Source organism: Ciconia boyciana, chromosome 22 (genome assembly GCF_034638445.1).
Source record: "Ciconia boyciana chromosome 22, ASM3463844v1, whole genome shotgun sequence".
Classification (NCBI taxonomy): Eukaryota; Metazoa; Chordata; class Aves; order Ciconiiformes; family Ciconiidae; genus Ciconia; species Ciconia boyciana.
Window position 1 is genome coordinate 1,696,124 of NC_132955.1, and position 19,189 is coordinate 1,715,312.

The 19,189-nt window shown below is 45.7% G+C and overlaps 1 protein-coding gene across 3 annotated transcripts in view; it reads right to left on the bottom strand.

Annotated features, from left to right (window-relative positions):
- Positions 1-18,789, bottom strand: part of CDK12 (cyclin dependent kinase 12) — a 30,227-nt gene extending 11,438 nt beyond the window's left edge. Inside the window, exons 1-8 of one of the 3 annotated variants that reach the window (XM_072886000.1) lie at positions 17,304-18,789; positions 10,250-11,134; positions 6,084-6,260; positions 4,389-4,528; positions 3,570-3,740; positions 2,513-2,702; positions 1,549-1,605; positions 871-972 (exon numbers count right to left, since the gene is read on the bottom strand). In XM_072886000.1, the coding sequence (XP_072742101.1) occupies positions 871-972; positions 1,549-1,605; positions 2,513-2,702; positions 3,570-3,740; positions 4,389-4,528; positions 6,084-6,260; positions 10,250-11,134; positions 17,304-18,355 (2,774 nt within the window). In that variant the 5' untranslated portion in view covers positions 18,356-18,789. The remainder of the gene's footprint in view (positions 1-870; positions 973-1,548; positions 1,606-2,512; positions 2,703-3,569; positions 3,741-4,388; positions 4,529-6,083; positions 6,261-10,249; positions 11,135-17,303) is intronic. The other 2 variants (XM_072885999.1, XM_072886001.1) reach the window with 2 other exon arrangements.
- Between the last annotated feature and the right edge of the window lie 400 nt (positions 18,790-19,189).

Here is a 19,189-nt window from a genome sequence, read left to right on the forward strand (position 1 = left end):
CTACCCTTAAGCCTTCTGACAGGAATGACAATCAGTGCCAAATATAGCTGCGGTCCGATACAGGCACCTGTCTGCTGGAGCTGGGCTAACCCCACTCATTTGGCAGAGGACACTGAACAGCAACGGGACCTCACGGCCGGAGTTTCCAGAAGTAATTATCAGGGTCTGACTTCTACGAACCTTTGTCGTTTGTATACTAAGCTCTGCTGAAAATTTACCTGTGAGTATCACAATGGGAAGTATGCACTTTGGGAAATCCAGCACCACTTCTGAATGCTGAATCCGAGTCTCTGGTTCTGAATCACTTGGAAAATGTTCCACCTTTGTGGCTGAACTGCCCAGACTCCTCCTGTTCACGAGGCTCCCTACACTACTAGAAACCCGAAATCTCTACTTTAAAACGCTTCCTAGATTTAGCTGAAAAAGTTAGGTGACAAACAGAGCAATGCAAAGAGGTTACAGAAAAACTCTCTATCAGGTCATTAAAACCATACAGTGAAGCTATGACCAGCACAGAGTAAGCTTGTCACCCCTTCTGATCTTCCTGGTACATCATTATCAAAGGTTGGTTGTTTGGCTTTTAAATAGCAAGAATAGATACCTTTTATGCTCTCACATGTCAATACCAAGAAAAGCCGCATTCTAGGAGTTTTTACTAAATTGTATAGCTTTAGTTAGGTGACACACACCTATTTCCTCAAAGCACAGAATTTTGAAAGTGTCCCTACACTATCACAACACACCTTGCCTAGTTGGAACAGATGCAGTTTCAGAAATTAGCACAAATCAAAGACTACCTTCCATTAGAACTATTCACGTGCCGATGTCCGCAGCGCAAACAGGACAAAAAGATACAAAACAGGCACTTACCCACAGCTCCACACATCTATGGCTGGTGTGTAACGCTCCTCACCTAGCAGCAATTCTGGAGGTCGATACCATAATGTAATGACTTTATTTGTGTATGGACGGCTGGAATGCAAGGTACAAATATAAACTGATGACAAGAACCACAAAACCCTTACAAACTATAATTATTACTTCCAAACTGCAGAGTTAGACATGCAAGTAGCAACGGTGGGCTTTCGAGTGTCTAGACTTCCATAGCACCTGCCTGAGCTAAATAAAGCTGATGAGATATCACAGATTTTACAGGCCTGCCCGTGTGCACAAAACAGTAAGTTGTAGGTACCCAAGACTGAAAAATCCTGACCTGCGACAGGCAGCAGCAAGCTGCCATGACTGAACAGTGACTGATCTCAACTGATCTCAGAGCAAAACGTGGTCCATGGCAGGTCCACGGCAAGCAGAGAAGATGTTTTGGTTCCTTATTGGCTGGTTTGTCTAATGAAAGACTATTAATACCAGCCAGGAGTGTATTTCTTCTGACAGCTGGAGCTGCGTTATAGCACTTACACCATACTGGAAATCATTCCTCAGGCAATGCCAGGACTTCCAAGTGAAGGGACTATGTGGACATTAAGACGAAAGGAGCTCATCCCACCTATGAAAACCATTTCCCCCTTCCTCCACCCTGCTAGGCCTCACCTCTCCTCCGAGCTGTAGAGTCGGGCGAGTCCAAAGTCTGCAAGTTTGATTTGCCCACTGAAAGACAAAAAACAGTCACTGGTTTGAATCACAGCTGGGCTCATGCTGCAAGCAGTAAAAGGTAAGGAAATCCCCCCATGTAGTAGAAAGGCCTAACAAAGCAATGTTTGCAGTAATTACTTTTGGATATGCCAGCCTTAATTTTTCAAACCCTATTTAATGCTTCAAAGAAATGAAAAAAAAGAAGGCAATAATTCAGTCTCATCTCTATCACAAACCCTTCCCAACACACCAATGTCCCAGAGAAATTTTTTAGAGGGATACCCAGGCATGTGGATGCAATTATGCACAGTATTATTCTCACAGGCTCAAAGTTTTCTTATGAGCATCCAGATGAAGACCTGAGAATTAACAGCAAATGAGTAATTGTTACGTATTCTGTGATGAACTACGTTACTGCCAAACATTGCTATCTAGAGAAGAGAGCGCATTCCTGGAGAACCGCTACTTCCTACCTTAACCCTCCATGGTTTCTCTGCATACAAGCACTTCCAATAAACAGTATTTTTGCCAAAATACCATGGAGACCAAGTGTACACAGAGACCCATCTACTTCAGGTCAACATGGAAGAAAGTTAACTCTAAGGAGCTGCAAAACGGTGAGCAGAGGGCCTCACGTGGAGAGGCTGCTACCAACAGCAAGTTCAGTAGAAGGTTGTTAGGGTTGTTCACCCTTGCAGCAGGAGCTGCGTTCTCAGCCAGCAGCAGCACCCAGGAAAGCCTCTGCTTAATTACAACCATCCATCACACCACTGGTGAAAACCTGCAGGGTTGTATTCCTACAGCGGATCAACACCTCCTGTGCCTCAGCATACCCAAGGTGAAGATGACTGCGTGCTCTCAGCTGAACCCAGGGAGAGCGCAGGGAAGAGCTTGGACAGAACTGTATCTACTGCCAGGTTACCTGTTGTTCAATAAGATGTTGGAGCACTTAATATCTCGATGAAGGAAATTCTTTTTGTGACAATAATCCAGACCCTCCATTAACTGTTTCATGAAAGACTTGATATGGTCCTCTGAGAAATGTACCAAGCCAGATTCTAGCAGCCCCATTAGGTCATGGTCCATGTACTCAAACACAAGGTAAAAGGCACCTGGTATTTAAAAAAAAAAAAAAAAGAAAAAAGAGAGAGAGAGAAATTATTTGAGACAAGAGAGGCGAGACAAAGAAAAAGGAGGAATGAAAGTAGATTCAATTGTTGATTCAAGTGTCAGTATTATTTTTTGTGCACTGTTGAGTGTGTTCTGTTGGCATTTCCTTTAACACAGTCTTGTGATATTTAGGGCTTACTGGGCATCCTAGAAGATATTTTTTCCTCAAGGGGAGAAAAAAAACCCCCAAAACAACTAAGTAGCCCCTCTAATGCATCAAGTTGACATCTGAAATCAAAATATGCCCCCAAATAAATTCCTTTGAAATCCTGGTCACGTTTACCTATCCGTTTTGTTTTTTCTTTCAAGCTAGTTTGTTGAAAAGACTACTGCTACGCATGGCTTGAACTGACCTTTGTGTTGTTCCCTTCTCTCTCATGGAAGAGAAGGCCCCAAACAAAAGCTAGTGGGATGCTAGGACACCCTTCTTCCACAGTGACAGAGGACAGAAAACTTTTCACACTATTAGTAAGTTCGTTGCTACTAATCAGTGTTAAAAGTGACCCTGGAAAGGCTTTTTTTTTTTTTTTTTAAGACTGCGCTTTTGTGACTCTACAGGAAGGCAACGTATCCTTTTAAGCCCCTGTCTACCTCTGCTCTGCAGTGCAACAACTCATTTTAACTGGAATCTATCCTTTGATGTAAGGCCAAATCCAGGTGCCAAACTTGCTGGAACTATGTATCGAGGAGGAATGCAAAAAAGAAAATCTACACCGGAGTTTAGACTTTTAGTTTTACACTGAGAATAAACAAATGGAGTTGCATCACCTCTTCGGCTAATCGAAACCACACCCTGCAGCAAATATTACCTTTGTCCTTCTTGAAATCCAGTGCATCTTGTTTGTCCGTGACAATTTCCTTCATGTTAACAACACTGCGGTGGATCAGCTGCCGAAGGATTTTGATCTCACGGATGGCTGTGATGGGGAAGCCTTCCTTTTCATTGTCCAGTCGCACCTTCTTGAGAGCCACCAATTCACCTACCAGAACAAGCCAGTGTCAAGGCCTCTGCACACATGACTGCTAACAACTCTGTGGGTTTCCAGGGGGAAGTTGAAAGTAGCTATGAGCACAGCCAACATCCACCAAGAAACAGCAGAGCCAGCTCTACCTACCACCCTACTAATTTTTGTCACCGTGCTCTGTCAGAAGTTACACCAACAACTCAAGACAGATGACACCAGCGCTCCTCCTAATCTGCTTCAGAGGAAAGTCACACAGGTGAACTTCAATTTACTCTGGAAACCATTCCAGTCCTTTTCCCACGCTCTGCTACAATAAAGTCTGACAAAGGCACACTTAAAAAGCAGGGGTTCAGCTGGCACCTATGGCTGCCATAGCTATACCTACCATGTGTCAAATTGTACACACAGGGCACACGATTCCACAAGCAGAGAGGGCAGCTGGGCACTAACTCACAGTTACCAGGATTTCAGAGTTTCTGTTCTTTTGCCCATTTTGAAAACATCTGATGTAAATGCTTATTCCAGGACTGGAGCCATTTCTAGTTCTACAGGTATTTGTCATTAACTGGCAACACCGCTAACGCTAGAATGGGTTTTAAGCACAGCCACAGTAACGAGGCCTTAAAGAAGTGGAGTCAACCTGAAGCCACTTGGCATCCTTACCTGTATCCTTGTCCTTGGCTTTGTACACCTGCCCATACGTCCCTTCTCCAATAATCCCAATGATATCAAACTTGTCCACGCAACGCTTCCCCCAGTCGCTTTCCGTTTGTCTCCTTTCCCCATACCGAGGACAACAGATTCTGAAAGAGGGAAGAGGACCTGTTACACACCCGAGTGCTCCACCTCACCCGCCATCCCACAAACAAATGCCCATTTGACTGTTCTAAGCTGTAGCCTAAAAACAAAGAGCAAAGGTCAGGCACCCTGTCTTTACACTCCTAGCAACTGAGCATTCAGTAGAGTTTAATGAGTTATGCTATATAATCTCAACTACTCCAGATACAGGCACTGCTGTACAGGAATATTATCCTTCTATTTAATTCAGATACTAAAGCGCGCCAGCCAGAACACTCTCACTATCAGATCTTTTCACTTCAGTTATGCGTTTATCAGCTGCGTATGGCTAACAAGCAATACATTGTTCCTCCTGGGGAAATAAGGAGTGCAAAGAGTGGGGAAGACAAGCAAAATGGATCTTATGCCACCTCAATTCTACAGACTGAGGTAGCAGAACCATTTTGCTACAGCCTATCTGCGGCACGCAGTTAGCTACACAGATTTCTACAAAGATCTCATTATATACTTTTAACTGAGAGCAGCTTGAAGGAGAACCAAACCAGTATCTTTATCTAAAAAACACCAAAGAATTATGCTACAGTAGGACAAAAATCGGTGTTTGGAATCTTTTGCAGAAACACTGGGCATTTGATTTTTATTTAAAACGAAGTGCAGCTAGCACTCTGTGTACAAAACACCAAGGGAGCTTGCTTCCTTGACAATTACATAAATTTTGTTATCGGGGAAGTTGTATATATCATGCAACATGACTAACACTTCAATCATGCATGAAGAAAAGGTGCATCTCTCCTATTCGGAATAACCAATTCCCAGAAGCACAGGGAGCTTTATATAGGGATACTCATCAGGAGGTTCCTTCGGCCTGCAGGCTACGGGCTAAATCAAAAGATGAGAGAGCTTTCAGGGTAGATGGGGCTGGAGATTGAATGACACACTTCAGCAATTTCTACCATTGAAAGGGTCAAAGAGAAGACAACAGAATCGGTCATGGCTTCAGTACAACGCCTGAACTGTAATGTCCATTTGGTGCACAATTTACACAACCTCCTCTTCTTCCCAAACTGCTGTACTGTTAATTCTCAAAGAGATGGGGCAAGTGGCCTTCAACTGGGAGTGGTCCAAATATGAAAGAACCCACAGGAAACAGCTAATATACCATAAGAAAAAACAGAAATATGAACTCATTTTCTCCACATTTCACTTCCCTCAATAAAGACAGCACTCAAATGAGTCTGGGGACTAAAGAATTTATAAAACAGAACTAAACCTGGCTAAAGATTTGTAAGTAAGCACACATTAAGTGTTCTCCCCATCCAGTAAATGGCGGGGAGGCTGCTGAGAGCTGGCAAAGCAGCTGCCAGATTCTATTTCAAAAATGACTGCACTTTCAACAGCACTGTCTCCATACAGAGCATAGGGCATGCAGTCAGCTCTTCCAGGAGTGCTGCAGTGTACACCGAAACTTAAAACTTTGGAAACCTAGACTGACATCTGTGTGAAGAAACAGAAATCCTAACAACTCAAAAAAGCTGGGGAAAAAAAAAAAGCCAGTCTTACTTTGGTCTCTTTTTGAACGGTTGCTGAGGTGGTGTGGCTGCCTTTGGTTCCGGGGAGTCAGGAGGAGATGGATCCCCTCCAGGGAGCTCTGGAGGGAGCGGGAGGTCCGTGAGTAAGTGTCGTGGTCTCTGCTCTCTATCTTTCTTCACAGGTTTTGGAGGAAGAATCTCTTTTGGACTAAACTCCGAAAAGTTAATACAATACAAAAGTCAGACTTAACAGCCAATTAACAAACAAAAAAGCCTACTGTAGGACAACAGCTCTCTATTTAAGAACATAAAGTTAGGAGCCCAAGTTTAAGTGCCAAAATTAGCATAGCCAAGTATAAAACAAAACAGCCTTAAATTTTACAGTGATAATACATCAGGAGAGAAAAGTGTTAGGTTTGAATGCACTGTTTTCAAATAAACACACAGCTCTCTGCAACTAGAACTTGCTCAATTTGCACAAATAAGTAGTTATTCTGAGTTTCCTGTAAGACAGTTCAGGTTATCAGCCAGCACCCACTTTCCGAGCCTTACTTCCTCTATTTAGTCCATTTATCATAATGAAATTAAATGCATGACTTGTTAAGGACCACTAGAAATACAAACCCAGAATTAAATCTCTCTACATAAGTATCTTCTTAGCAAGGACTGAAATGTAGCTCTAACTTGCCAACTTTTGGTTTCTCAGCAATATTCACTTTAAAAAAAAAATAAATCAAGTTACCAATGACATCTGAAGCTTGGTTTAGACCGGCAAGAGTCAGAACCTAATTTCTCTCCCATGTATGCAGCAGGGAGAATTCCTAGGTCTGAATAGTCAGGAATTCTGCTCCACGCAAATCTCTGCTTCACCACGAAAAGACAAAGATTAAGAGATATGAACAACCTTCCAAGGTTCACCTTTAGGGCAGCCAGCAGGAGGCTTGCTGCTTGTCAGCATCACCAGGTCTAACGCTTCAGCACAGAGAACTCTGCATAAACAAACTGATGGAAGTAGGTCATTTTCCCAATTATTTTATTAGACACTGCCTAATCTGCACGAAAAATCTCTTGTGAAATATAGTTAAGAAACAAGCAAGATGAAGAAGGATATTATTCTGGCACTGAGCTCTGACATCTTCTGTAAAAGATGGGAGAGCAATCTCATCCCACTGCTAAGAAGTAACCACGCAGCTGCAGAACTAATCACACGTCACGCCAGCCTAGACCTCTGGAGGAAAGCATTCACTGACGGGCACTATTACCAGCAGTACATATCCTAGAAATACCAGAAGCAGGAGAGCTGCACGGGCTGAAGCTCTCCCCCCCATTAACTGCAAATTCTTAATGTGCAGAATGATACCCAGCCGGCTCATTTCACCAAGGCAGAATCCACGTTAAGCCTCAGAAGAGGTTCTTCAAAGCGGGATCTAGACAGCCAGGGCCTACAGCTGCATGTAGGAGGCAAGAGACTTTGTTCCAACAGAGCAGATCAACTAGGTTTTGCTTTTTTTATGGCTTTCGTTATGTGTATTTGAAGCACTGATGTCATGTCCAGTTCTTACAGATTGAACGTTCACAGTGACAAAAAAGCAGTTGTTTATCTGACTTCGTGTTTAATCCACTTCTAATTGGCAATTCATTTGTTCCTGATGGTATTTAAATATCTAATAGTAGATGCTAAGCCTGGGCCCTTTGACCCTGTCAAAAAGATTCAGCCTTTTTCCAGACACACATCAAAAGCCAACTTCTTTGCAAGACTTCTTGGGAAGGGCGAAGGTGTGTTTGTAGGTTTAACCCGCAGGTGCCCAGCCTTCCAGGAGGTCCTTTCTCTCCCTCTCACCAAACAGCTACCATTTTCTTGCTGACACACTGTTATCTGTGCTTAGTTACGTGCAGCTTAGTTCATCTATTTGCATATCAGCACTAGTGCTACTAGACGGTTACTGTAAGTTTAATTACCCCCAGAACATTTGGACATTTCACCAGGCATTTCTTTCAAAGTGAGAAAGCTGAACAGACCCTTCAGCATTGCCCAAGCAGAAAAATGACAAAGTGTGAACGCCAACTGCCTAACAAAGACTCCTAGAAGCTACCTCCCTTCTTCCCCTCCCCTAAAATAGCAGGAACGCCATCAGCCAGGTCTGTATTTTTAACTATGTTAGTGCTGTGAACAGTCAACCAGATATTGCCAGGAACCTGCGCGAGCTATGCAATTTCCGAGTGCAACATCAAACACGTACAGAGTTTGTACCACTTGCTTCTAAACAGCTTTTCCCCTCCGCCTGCTACACCTCCTGCTAGGTGAAGCAACCCACGGTGCACCTTGACTGCCGTGAAATCTAAAAGCACTACAGACAGCTGATAAGTCTTGAGAGCTCCGCAGGCATCAAGAAAGGTTAAAGAGTCTCTAATTGAAGGAGGTGTGTTTTGTACTTGGACGCTTCAAAGCATGTTTCCAAATCCTATGCTTATCATGGTCTCAGAGCTGGAGCATTCTCCCAGTCTCAGCATATGAAAACAAAAGTCTAAGAAAAGTTTTGTTCATAAATATGAAGGCTGTTGATTAAGAGTGAGCTTCTGTACACAGTCAGTGCCACGTGCAATTGCCACTAGACTCAGCAAAATGAAGTGGGATTTCCTGTCCTCTCATTGGGAAAAAGTCACTGTAAATCCATTTACTAAGCTTAGCAACCAGCTGTATTATCACCCACGCTCCTAAGCTCATAGTGATAGCAGAGATAAAACACACTTTTACAAAACTAAGCCACACCTGGGTGGTAAAAAAGAGCTCTAGGTGTGAGTGGCTAAAAAAATAAAATACAGTCTTTGCAGGACAATTTCTGTGTTTGGAAATCAGGGAACACAGTGGCAGAATCTTGCTTAGACTGGCATTTGAGTTGGGAAAAATCTGCAGTCTATTAAAAGCTACTGCTCGTCATAGATACACTTAAACAGATATTTGCTGAACAACATTACGCAGCTTAGGAAAGGCAACATAAACATGCATAAGCCTAACTTTTATGTTGATTGCAGTGACAACTTTACCCTAATTTACATCGATACCAGGACAAACCATGAAAATCAATTAAATGAATCAGAATATGTAACATACTGCGTTCACTTCAACCACAGGGTAATTATATCACGTCATAACTATCATGTAGGACACTATTCATTAAAAACATGCTTTACCAACCAATGAGATACCTAGTCCATCTTTAGCGATGGGTGGAAAGATACAGAAGTTGTTAGGGAACTACAGGCTAAGCAGATCAAGTGGGAAAAAAAAAAAATCAGTGATGACCTTACGTTAACAGCACTACAACATACTAACAGCTACAAAGAGGGGGGAAAAAAAAAAATATTTTTGTTCTTCTTCTCCACCTCTATTTTGGATATTCTGTTCCTTTCCCTTCTTCCCCCCACAGGAACGCTTTTCAGACAAGTTCATATAGAAGCCAAGACCACCACCAGCCAAGACCCAGAGCAGCGAGAGCTACAATTACAGGACAGAATTAAGTCTGCATGTTTTGATTAGAAATTATAGGAAACAAAGTTGAAGCAGGTGCAGTTTCACTCTTTCATTTTTAAACTCTTTTTCAAACAAACAATACCTACTTCTTAAGCAATAAGGACTGTGTTAATTATTCAATAATTAAGACAATACTTAAGTTAAACCAATGCCATTTTTTACACATCGGCATGGCCTGCACGTTCGATGAATTTGGAGCAGAAATAGCTCTGGTTTGTGTTCTTGTATTAGAATTGTTAAGCTCTTCTCTGTTACTTAAGTACAGGTTTTGGAGGAATTAAACAAAAAAACAATTGCAAAATAAGCCTGTGCAAATGGCTGCAATGTAAAGGGGTGCATAATTCCAGATCCATGTTTCATTACTGTAATAAATACAAACAAAGAGCGATGTGAAACCTTTACTAACCAGCGCTAAAGCAGCAGCCAAACCTCTCTCTCTCTCACTGAGGTAAGAAGTAACTACCTGCACAGGATCATCAAACCCTCCACATAAACCTGACAAGGCCAAAACCAGGAACGGTCGTGCAATAATGCATTTATCCCAGCAGCATAGTCCTCAGTGCACCCTGCAGGATAAGCTAGCAACTCTCAAGCTAACCAAAAGAATCTGTTTATTTCAGTGTTTTGCTTTTAAATGCAAACAGGATGCTCTTGTGTGACCTTACCTATCCAAGTCATCTTCCCCAACTAAAATAGGGGGGAGCGGAAGCGGAGGCAACGTTGAAGTTTTCAGGTGCGGGACAGCAGCCGTCACAGACACTTGTGTTTTTGTAGCGACTTGGACAGAGGACTGAGAGTTCACCTGAGAGGATAAAGTAGACGTCCTTGGGTGGGAAGAAGATGGCAAAGACATTGGGGCTGAAGTAGGGACCTGAACGGGAGTTAGTTGGGATGGTGGCAAAGGTGGAACAGCAGGTGATGGAGGCAAAGGTGGCAACGGCGGAGTTGGAGGTGGTGGTGTGGTTGTCGGCAGAGGTGGAGGAGGTGATTTTATTGAGGGTAGTGGGGGTGGAATCTCCTTCTCTGCTGCGTCTGTCTCTTTTGGAGATAGGAGGTCCTCTACCACTGCTACAGGCTTCAAGTCTTTTGTTCCCGTCTGTTTTGAATCTCTAACTGGAACAGGATGTCTCCTCTCAGAGTTCTCCTCTGCCTTGATTTTTGTTGTCTCTGCAGGGGCTTTAGTCTCTGCATTCGTATGCAGTAAATTCACTAATTCTGTATCCGAGGATGATTTTTCAGATTTAACAGTTTTGATGACCTTTTTAGATTCTGTTCCAGACTCCTTAAGTTCAGCTAAGCTGTTCTCCTTTCTAGACAGGAAAACAGGTGAGCCCTTTGCCTCCTTCCCATCCACCTTGGCTGCAGCTGCTGCCGCTGCCGCCCGCTCCTTTTTCTTCCTGCTGAGTTCTGCCCCCAGACTGGAGTTCAGCGGTAGCCTTGTCGGTGATATACTGGAATGGCGACTGCGTGACCCAGACCTCTGCTTTTTACTGTGAGATGATGAGTGTCTTGAGTACCCAGGACTTCGGCTTCGGGACTTCACAGACTTCCTGTGGAGAGAACAGGGAGAAGATAAATGAAACGAAGCATCTCTCAACCTCCGAGCTAATCGCCAACATCAATAGCTCTCTTTGAAAACAATTTGAATCCATTATTTGTCAACTAAGTTCAGACAGTCCATAACACCTGTCAGAAGAAACTAAAGCTACCGAAATGAGTTTATTGACTAAAGCAGTACAAGTTTCAGGTCATCATCCAGCCTTCCAACGTCAGGACTACCCTCACGATCATACTGTTAAGACAGAAATGAAGGATGAAGATTGGACAAGCCTCAAGGTAAAGACGAGATCACAGATGCACGCACTAAACAGAATCCTTCAGTCGAGAGGATGAGCTGGCAGTTTATGAATCTTTCACAGTAATTATGTACAACTTTAAAGGAAACAACGGATAAAATATGACTGCCCTCATGGGAATGCTGCCTCAGGAAATACCTAACTTCAAGCTAATTTTTCCCCCGGTTCTTTTACTATCATCAGAACTCAAATTTGCATATTGTGATTCAGGAGAAGAAGAAAAAAAAATAGGCATTTTAATTCTGTTTGAGGTATGTCCAGAGGGTCTCAGTCTTCCTCTACAATAAATGGGCTCTAAATTAGGTATATATGCAGAAATAAAAAGCCACACTGAAAATCTGTGTTGTGATACAAGCAACGGGCAAGGCAGGAACCCATCAGGGTATGCACCGCGAGCATGGAGTGAACCTAGTCAGAGGACGGCAGTAACCACAAGCTCACTGGAGACGGATGTGGAAACAAGATAAAAAATAAAATGGAACTGGAAACTGGTACGTCCAGTGTCCATGTCAAAATTAGTGACAAGACAGAACTGTTTCCTCCGCTTCAGGAGGAACTGGGATTTTGCAGGCTATGAGACAGCATACTTTAACTGTACACATGGTAGGCTCTGATGGGTTTAGAAGCTGTATGAGCCAACAGGAAAATGAGGAATTTTGAGATCGGACCCTATGAATACTATAATAGAACCTATGCTCAAAGTTTATTTTTATTCTGTGATTTATTACTCAGAACATATCTAGTTTTGAAAACACAGAATTCTCTCAAAACATAAAAACACCTAATAGCAAGCAGGTTTAAACACAGTAGATGCTGGCTCGCTTGTAACCATACTCGGAACGTAATTAATGACAGGATCTAAACTGTTTATAGTGCTACGCAATATTATCCTGTGACAACAAATGTTTGGAAAATAAACTGGAGAACTGAGACAGACTAATGCAAAGATCCTTGCTCGACACCACCAGCACCTTCAAGGATGGACACCGCTGTGATTGCACGGGAGGGGAAGGGTCTCGCTGCACAGCGGCGTGGAGTTTAACAGAACCTTCCTCCCTTGCTACTCCAAGGACAAGCATTCTGCCCTCCCACTAGTAATCACAACCCCAAACCTCGTGCTAACAGTGGTCAAAGAACACTATGACTGTAGGTAGTCCTTACCTTTAGACTTACAAAATAAATATACAACCAGAAGGAGGAAAAAAAGGTGTCATTTAAAGTCACTCAACTATTTTCCTCTTCAACACACTGTTCTGTAACAGGAATGCTGCCTCAGGGTCGTCTCCTTTTCCAAGGTTTCTCCTTAATGAACTAACGGTCTGGGACGCAGTTTACCATTTGGATAGCAGTTCACCTGCCACATCCCAGTGCAAAGTTGCCAGGAGCTGAAAAAGCCATTACGTTTTCACTATGCATAAAGACATTCAGAGGCTAAGGAAAACATTCCTAATGAATCCTGTAGGATGCAGTTTACTGCAACCACAAATAGTTTTGGGGTTAGCATTCCCTATTACAATTCTTTCAGGATAGATTGTTTAAGATGCCACGATACTCAGTTTCCTGCTCCCCTGTCTCCCATCCTTCCCCATGATTACCCCCCAACAGCTATTCCAATTCAACTGGTTGCAGAGCAACATCCTCAACAAGATCACTCAGCAGATCTGACATAAATCTCTCCAAAAGTGCAATTTTACCTTATTTTTAAGTGCTACGTGAGAGATGCAGCCACCAAAGACACCTGCACGGGCACAAGCAAGGGAAAGGTAACGCTGGAGGAAGCGGTGCGGCGTGCAGATGGAGCAGGCGGCTCAGGGTAGGACCCTCTTACACAAGGGCTGCTGCGGAAGGAGCTGCACCGCAGAACCAGCGCTTCCAACCTGAGGAGGACTGGGGACGACTCCCTGACCTTCCATCAGCAAATATACGTGCTCCTCTGTTCCACCACGACTAAATCCACTTATTCCCTCCCAGTAGTCTTCTCCGCTCCACAGGTACCACTCATGCTTTTTTCTCCTCATTCATCTAATGATAACTACCTATAGTTATTATACAAAGAGCTGTTGTTTCTAAGCACATTTTTCCAGCTTGGTGTTTACGGCCTCTTTGTTAGACCTCAAAAAATGCACTGCATCCAGAAGCTTGTCTGCTTTCCCAGCTATAGCAACACAACCAGTAACAGACCACTCTACAACAAATCTTACCTCATACCGTGAGACCATCAACAGCCTCAACACCACTACTGCGCTTGCTGAGGGGCGGTCTTCCACAGCAACACTCGCTTTTATCACTGCTGGATATCTCAAAAAAGACGCAGTAAGACAGGAGGTGCACAGGCAGATTTTGCTTTTTAAAGATACTCTTCGCATCCTCCGGAACGATCTTTTCGTGGCTCTACCTGCAGCCAGTTAGTTAGCACTTTTACCCCTTTCACCCTTAACATGTGCTAAGGCAACGCTATACAGCTTACTTGCTTTGCTAAGATTATCAGAGACAGGCGGGAGGCAATTCAGTCTCATGTGAAGGTCTTTTTCTGGATAAAAATGCTGTGGGGTTAAAAAACACCTTGTTGTCCCTCTAGCACTGGAAACTAGAAATACAAGATACTAACCACGATGACTGTGAATTAACATAAAGAAGTCAGAGACGATGGATCATCTAAAAATCCAAATAAAAAACCATTGTTAGATTAATTTAACCAATACAATCAGAAGATTAGAATAGTCTTTGGAGGAGGGAGTACTAGAACCCTCCAGACCTCCTCATGCTGAAAACAACCACAGCTAATAGCCATTAGCAGAGGTGACCCTGAATCAGCTGGCAGACAACAAAACCCCTCATCTACATACTTCCATATTATCCAAACTCCTAGGAACATCTACAGACATTATTTTACCTGCTCCAAGCCACAACAGAAGTTAAGAGTAAATTGCAAACTAGTATCTGGGAAGCCTGACCACATGCCCCATGCTCTAATTGCCCAGGAAACAAGCTCAAACAGAAGGCCAACATTTCTTATTTATGAATGCCCAATGACCTTTTGCCGTGGCAAGGATTTGCGTAATGGTGGCCACTACTACAGCACGTGCACACACTCACCCTTCGCTGCTATACTTAGTACAGAGCACAACCCACCTGCAGCAAGCTGAAGGACTCTGGAATTTCTTCTTCTAGTTTTAGCTGCAATGACAACAGTTGCTACAAGGAATGGCAAGCCACATCTGTTATTTTCCCTACTGACCAAATCATCCTCATTTCCTCCTAAATTGAAAGGAAGTTGTTTTGCACAGCCATTTGAAATGCAAACATTCTGTATTTTCTCCAATCAGCACAGCACATTGACTCAGTTTCCTAACACTGTATTTTGGATGTGAAGATTAAAGACGACAAAGAACGCACTAAAAAAACCCTTGTGTTGTCACTCAGTGGAAATAATTCAGTGTCCCAGAAAAGCCTGCATTACCTCCTCTGAAGAATTTAAGCCATAGTCAGATGTTCGCTGTCTAAGTGAGTGTGCCAGTTAAAGATGTTTTCTCTCCCAAACTGTTCCTGCCCCTCCGCAGGAGCCAACACAAGAGATCACACAGTCACTCCCCAGCTACTCTGGTGCAAAGTCAGCTGCCTCCATTTACACACTCATCTGCAGCAGATCAACCAAAGCTGGCTTCAGCAAAGCTGGCAAGGAAGGCTCAGCCCATCCACTCCTTCGGGTGAGCTCCTGAGTAGCCATCAGCAGAGGGGCAGCCCCACCTTTGGCTTCTGGAGCAGATGTTTGACCATAAACTTATACCAACTGCCTCACTGTACAGGCTGCCAGCTCAGTGAAGCAAAACCAACAATGAATTACAACTTACAATTTGCCTAACGTATGGGAAACATGATAAATTCCCTTGGTCCCTTTACTAGAATCACTTCAGGTGGATGTTTTCTGAAGGGTAATCCATATTTTTTGTTCTGCTTTAAAAGAATATATCACACAGGAAGTTATCCGCCCAGAAAAGAGGGAAGAGTAGTAGGTTATCAACTGAAGTCAGAGATTCAAAGAATTCAGTACAAGCTGAGTGTAAACAGTAAGTAACCTTTGGAATCTATTTTGGTTTGGGGTCTAGCGTTTTGTCAGTGAGTCAAAGATGCGCTCAAAAAGTTTCTTACGTGGGTATGTAAGTTCAGGGAAGCAACACAAAATGCTCCAAAGTTGCTTCCATAATTAAGATCAGGAAAAGACAACTGCTTGATTTCTCAAGTCAGAAGCAACTAGGCATTTACAGAACGAGTAAGCTTCAGGTTCACCTGGGAAGCAGAGTAACCTGGGGGGGGGGGGGGAACCACCACTACTTCGTAAACCAGTCCAGTTTCCACATGGTTTCTCCCTGGTTAGGGCTGAACATAGACATTTAACAGGTGCCATAATACACAATTATATAATGAAGTACACATACGTTTTCTACTACTGTATTTTTACTCTTCCAAATAACAAGTAAGAGCAGTCCCAACCAGGGCAAAAAGGACCGAGGGGAAGGAGAAGACAGACATCAAGGACTATCCCTCAGAACCTCTCAGGTGTACACAGAGAAAACAGGGCAGAGGAGAAACAGCCTGAAGGAAATTTTCACTATGTGAAATCACAGTAGAATAAGTAGATTTTACGTAACAGCTTCCAGGGTGCTAAAACCGATACACCTCTATCACAGCAAGGACAAAGGCACTATTTCAAGCCCACTATGGAAGACAGTATTCCTGAAGTTAAGAGAAGAGCTCTAATAACAAAGGCCAAATTCTAAAAGCCCCAAGTTCTTTGGGAACTGCTGGTCACATAAACGCGCTCTGGAGGCAACCTCTTCACTCGCAGCTCCTGTTTGGACCAGAAGATGCAGTACAGCTAACACAGCGCAGAGCATTTCTATAGCTATTACATTCCAGGTCACATCTTAATTGCCATGGAGCTACAACCAAAGCTTCACAGCACCCGTGGTGACAACTGGAAACTCACTTAACATAAGCTGAAGCTAGGAAAAAAAAAAAAGAGTCAACATTAGACTATGTATTCGTGCATATAACAGGATGATTAATGAACATCTGAAATAAAACACACAGGACTACCTTAAAATAATAGTTTCCTTCTGTAGCAAGGTTACTGACTAAAGAAAAAAAAAGAAAAAATTATAGTTAAGCCAAAATACAGCTGGTTCCTACTTGCCCTTCCAGAATGCCCCGATTTCAGAATGGAAGCAAGAAACTCTAGTACTGAGAAAAGAAAGTTGAGGCTAGAAAGAGAGAGTTTACATGTGGTCATCTCTAATTCAAGGAAAGAGAAAAGACAAGTCAGTTCAGAAAGAGCAAAATATACTCAAAACAAGCCACCCTCCTGAAAAACGTGATCAAGTTTCCACACGTAGTAAACAGATAAAGGCTTCCAGAAATAGGTGAAAACATTCTCCCTGGCTGAACTGCTCGCCAGGGAAGCGCATTAGATCCCGCATCAGGAGCTGAACGGCTCCGTCTCCCTTCAGCGCACAACCCTCCCCAGGAGCCTCGGCCCTTCTGCGGGGGCCACCTCCAGAGGTGGGTGTAATTTAATCCCAGGAGCTCATTCAGCCCGAGGCCTCTCTGCCGAGAGCCAACATGGACGCTGCCTACCGCCAGTCAGGGAGGTGTTTTCCAAAGTGTGAACACCATTTTAAAGGGAATTGCCACGAACCCGACCAAAGCAACTCCACACAGATCACTCCGCAGCCGCATTAGGCAGCCAGCGACCTGGGCCCCACCGAGATGAGGAAGGGGGTTAACCCCGTTCAGAGCCACCCCGACCACCCCCAGACACTTCCCCATTCCCCAGGGCATGGAAGACAACGCAGAGAGCACACACCTGGCGATGGGGCTTCGGCTCACAGACCGCTTCGTGGCGAAAGGGCTGCTCGAGCGCCGTCGGCCATAAGGGCTTGGTGACCTTCCGCTGTACGACCCGCTGCCTCTCTCGTAGCTCGAGGAGCGCCTCCTGTTATAGGGGCTTATGGACCTCTGCCGCCGGCTGTAAGGGCTGGGCGAGCGAGTGTTCGACTGGTAAGCCACGGGCTCCTTGTAGGGTGGGCTGATCGACTGTCGGCGCGAGGAGCCGCCGGGGCTCTTCCTGTAGGGATCGTAGTTACTGGATGTGTGAGAGCGGGGAGGGCTGAGATCGTACTCCTGGATGTAGGACGCTCCTGAGGGGCTGTCATCCAATTTAGGGCTGTCAGACCATTTTCTGTGAGGACTTCTGGACTTCCGCTTCGGACTGTCAATTGTTTTGTAACTTTTTGGAGCATCCCTTTTCCGATGGCTTTTACTGCGCTCTTTGTGGCTGGACTTGAGCTCCCGATCCTTCCTGGATTTTTCCTTGTGCGCTTTGGCTGACCGAGACTCCTTGTTGCTACTCTTTGAGGACAGTGACTTTGGGTGCTCCTCGCTTTCAAGGAGCCTCTTGGAGGATCCCGATATTCTCTCCTTGGTGGACCCGGACCTGCTGGATGCCTCCAGGCTCTTTTCTAACTTCCTCTCTTTTTCCGCCTGTTTGCTCTTCATCAGCTCACGAATGCGCTTGTGCTGGTGGTGCCGGTGCTTCTGTATCCTCTCGCTCCTGTCCGCTTTCCTTTCCTCATTCTCCCTCCTGTCCAGCTTGAGGGCCACATCATCTGAGAAGGTATCCGAATCCGAACTGATGTCATCATACTCCACCAGCGGCTTGATCATCGCGCCCAAGGGTGCCGCTGTCTCCTGGGCTGCCAGCGGTGACTCCTTGGAGTGCCTGGACTTATGCCTCTTGTGCCTGGAGGCCAGCCGGTGCCTCTCCTTGCTGTTCGAACTCCCGCTGCCAGGCGCGTGCTGCGAGGACCCCCCGCCACCCCCATCCTTCTTGCCCCCATGTCTCTCCGGATTTGGCATTCCTCCTCCACTGTGCTCGAGAGAGGGGAGGGGGGGAATCCTCCAAAACCCCCAAACTTCAAACTTCCTCACCGCCCGCTCCTCGCACCATTCACCCCGGCCTCAGCCCTCCCTGCCGCCAACACCCCCTCCTACATGGGGAGCGGGGCAGGGAGCGCGGCCCCGCGGCGCCTCGAGGCTCCGGAGGAGGCGGAAGGGGCGGGGGGGGAGAAGGGGGGGGAAACGGGGACAAGAACCGGGAGGGGAGGGGGAAGGACACCGGCCTCACCGCCTCATCCGAGGGGCCCAGGCCCGGAGGGCAGCGCCGCCGCGGGGGCGCCCCGGGAAGGCGGGGCCTGGGCCCGCGAGCCCTCCCCACCCCCTCAGCACCGGGCGCCCGGGCCGCCGCGCGGGTCCCTCAGCCGGAAGGCCCCGCCGCCGCCGCCCGCGCCCCCCCTGCCCGGCCCGGCCCGGCCCCGCCGCCGCCCCCCGCTCACTTCCCAAAGCGAAACGGCTCCGCGTCCAAGGGGGGCACCCGCCAACTCTCGCGAGACCCGGCCGCCTCTCGCGAGACCGCCGCCGCCGCCCCACCGGCTGCCCGCCGATCCCGCGAGACCTGGCGGAGGAGATGGGCGGGGGCGCGCGCCTCCTCTCGCGAGAGCCGGGACACCGCCTCCGCGCGCGCGCTCGCCGGCTTCCAGTGAAACTTCACTGGGGCGGCGCCGGGAGGGACGGCGCCCGCCCCTTTCCCCCCACAAATCGTTATGGAGGCGCCGCGAAGCCCCGTCACGGCGAGCCGGCCCCGGCCTCCCGCCGCTCAGTCCTCCGGGCGGAGCGTTAAGGCTGAATTCGCCG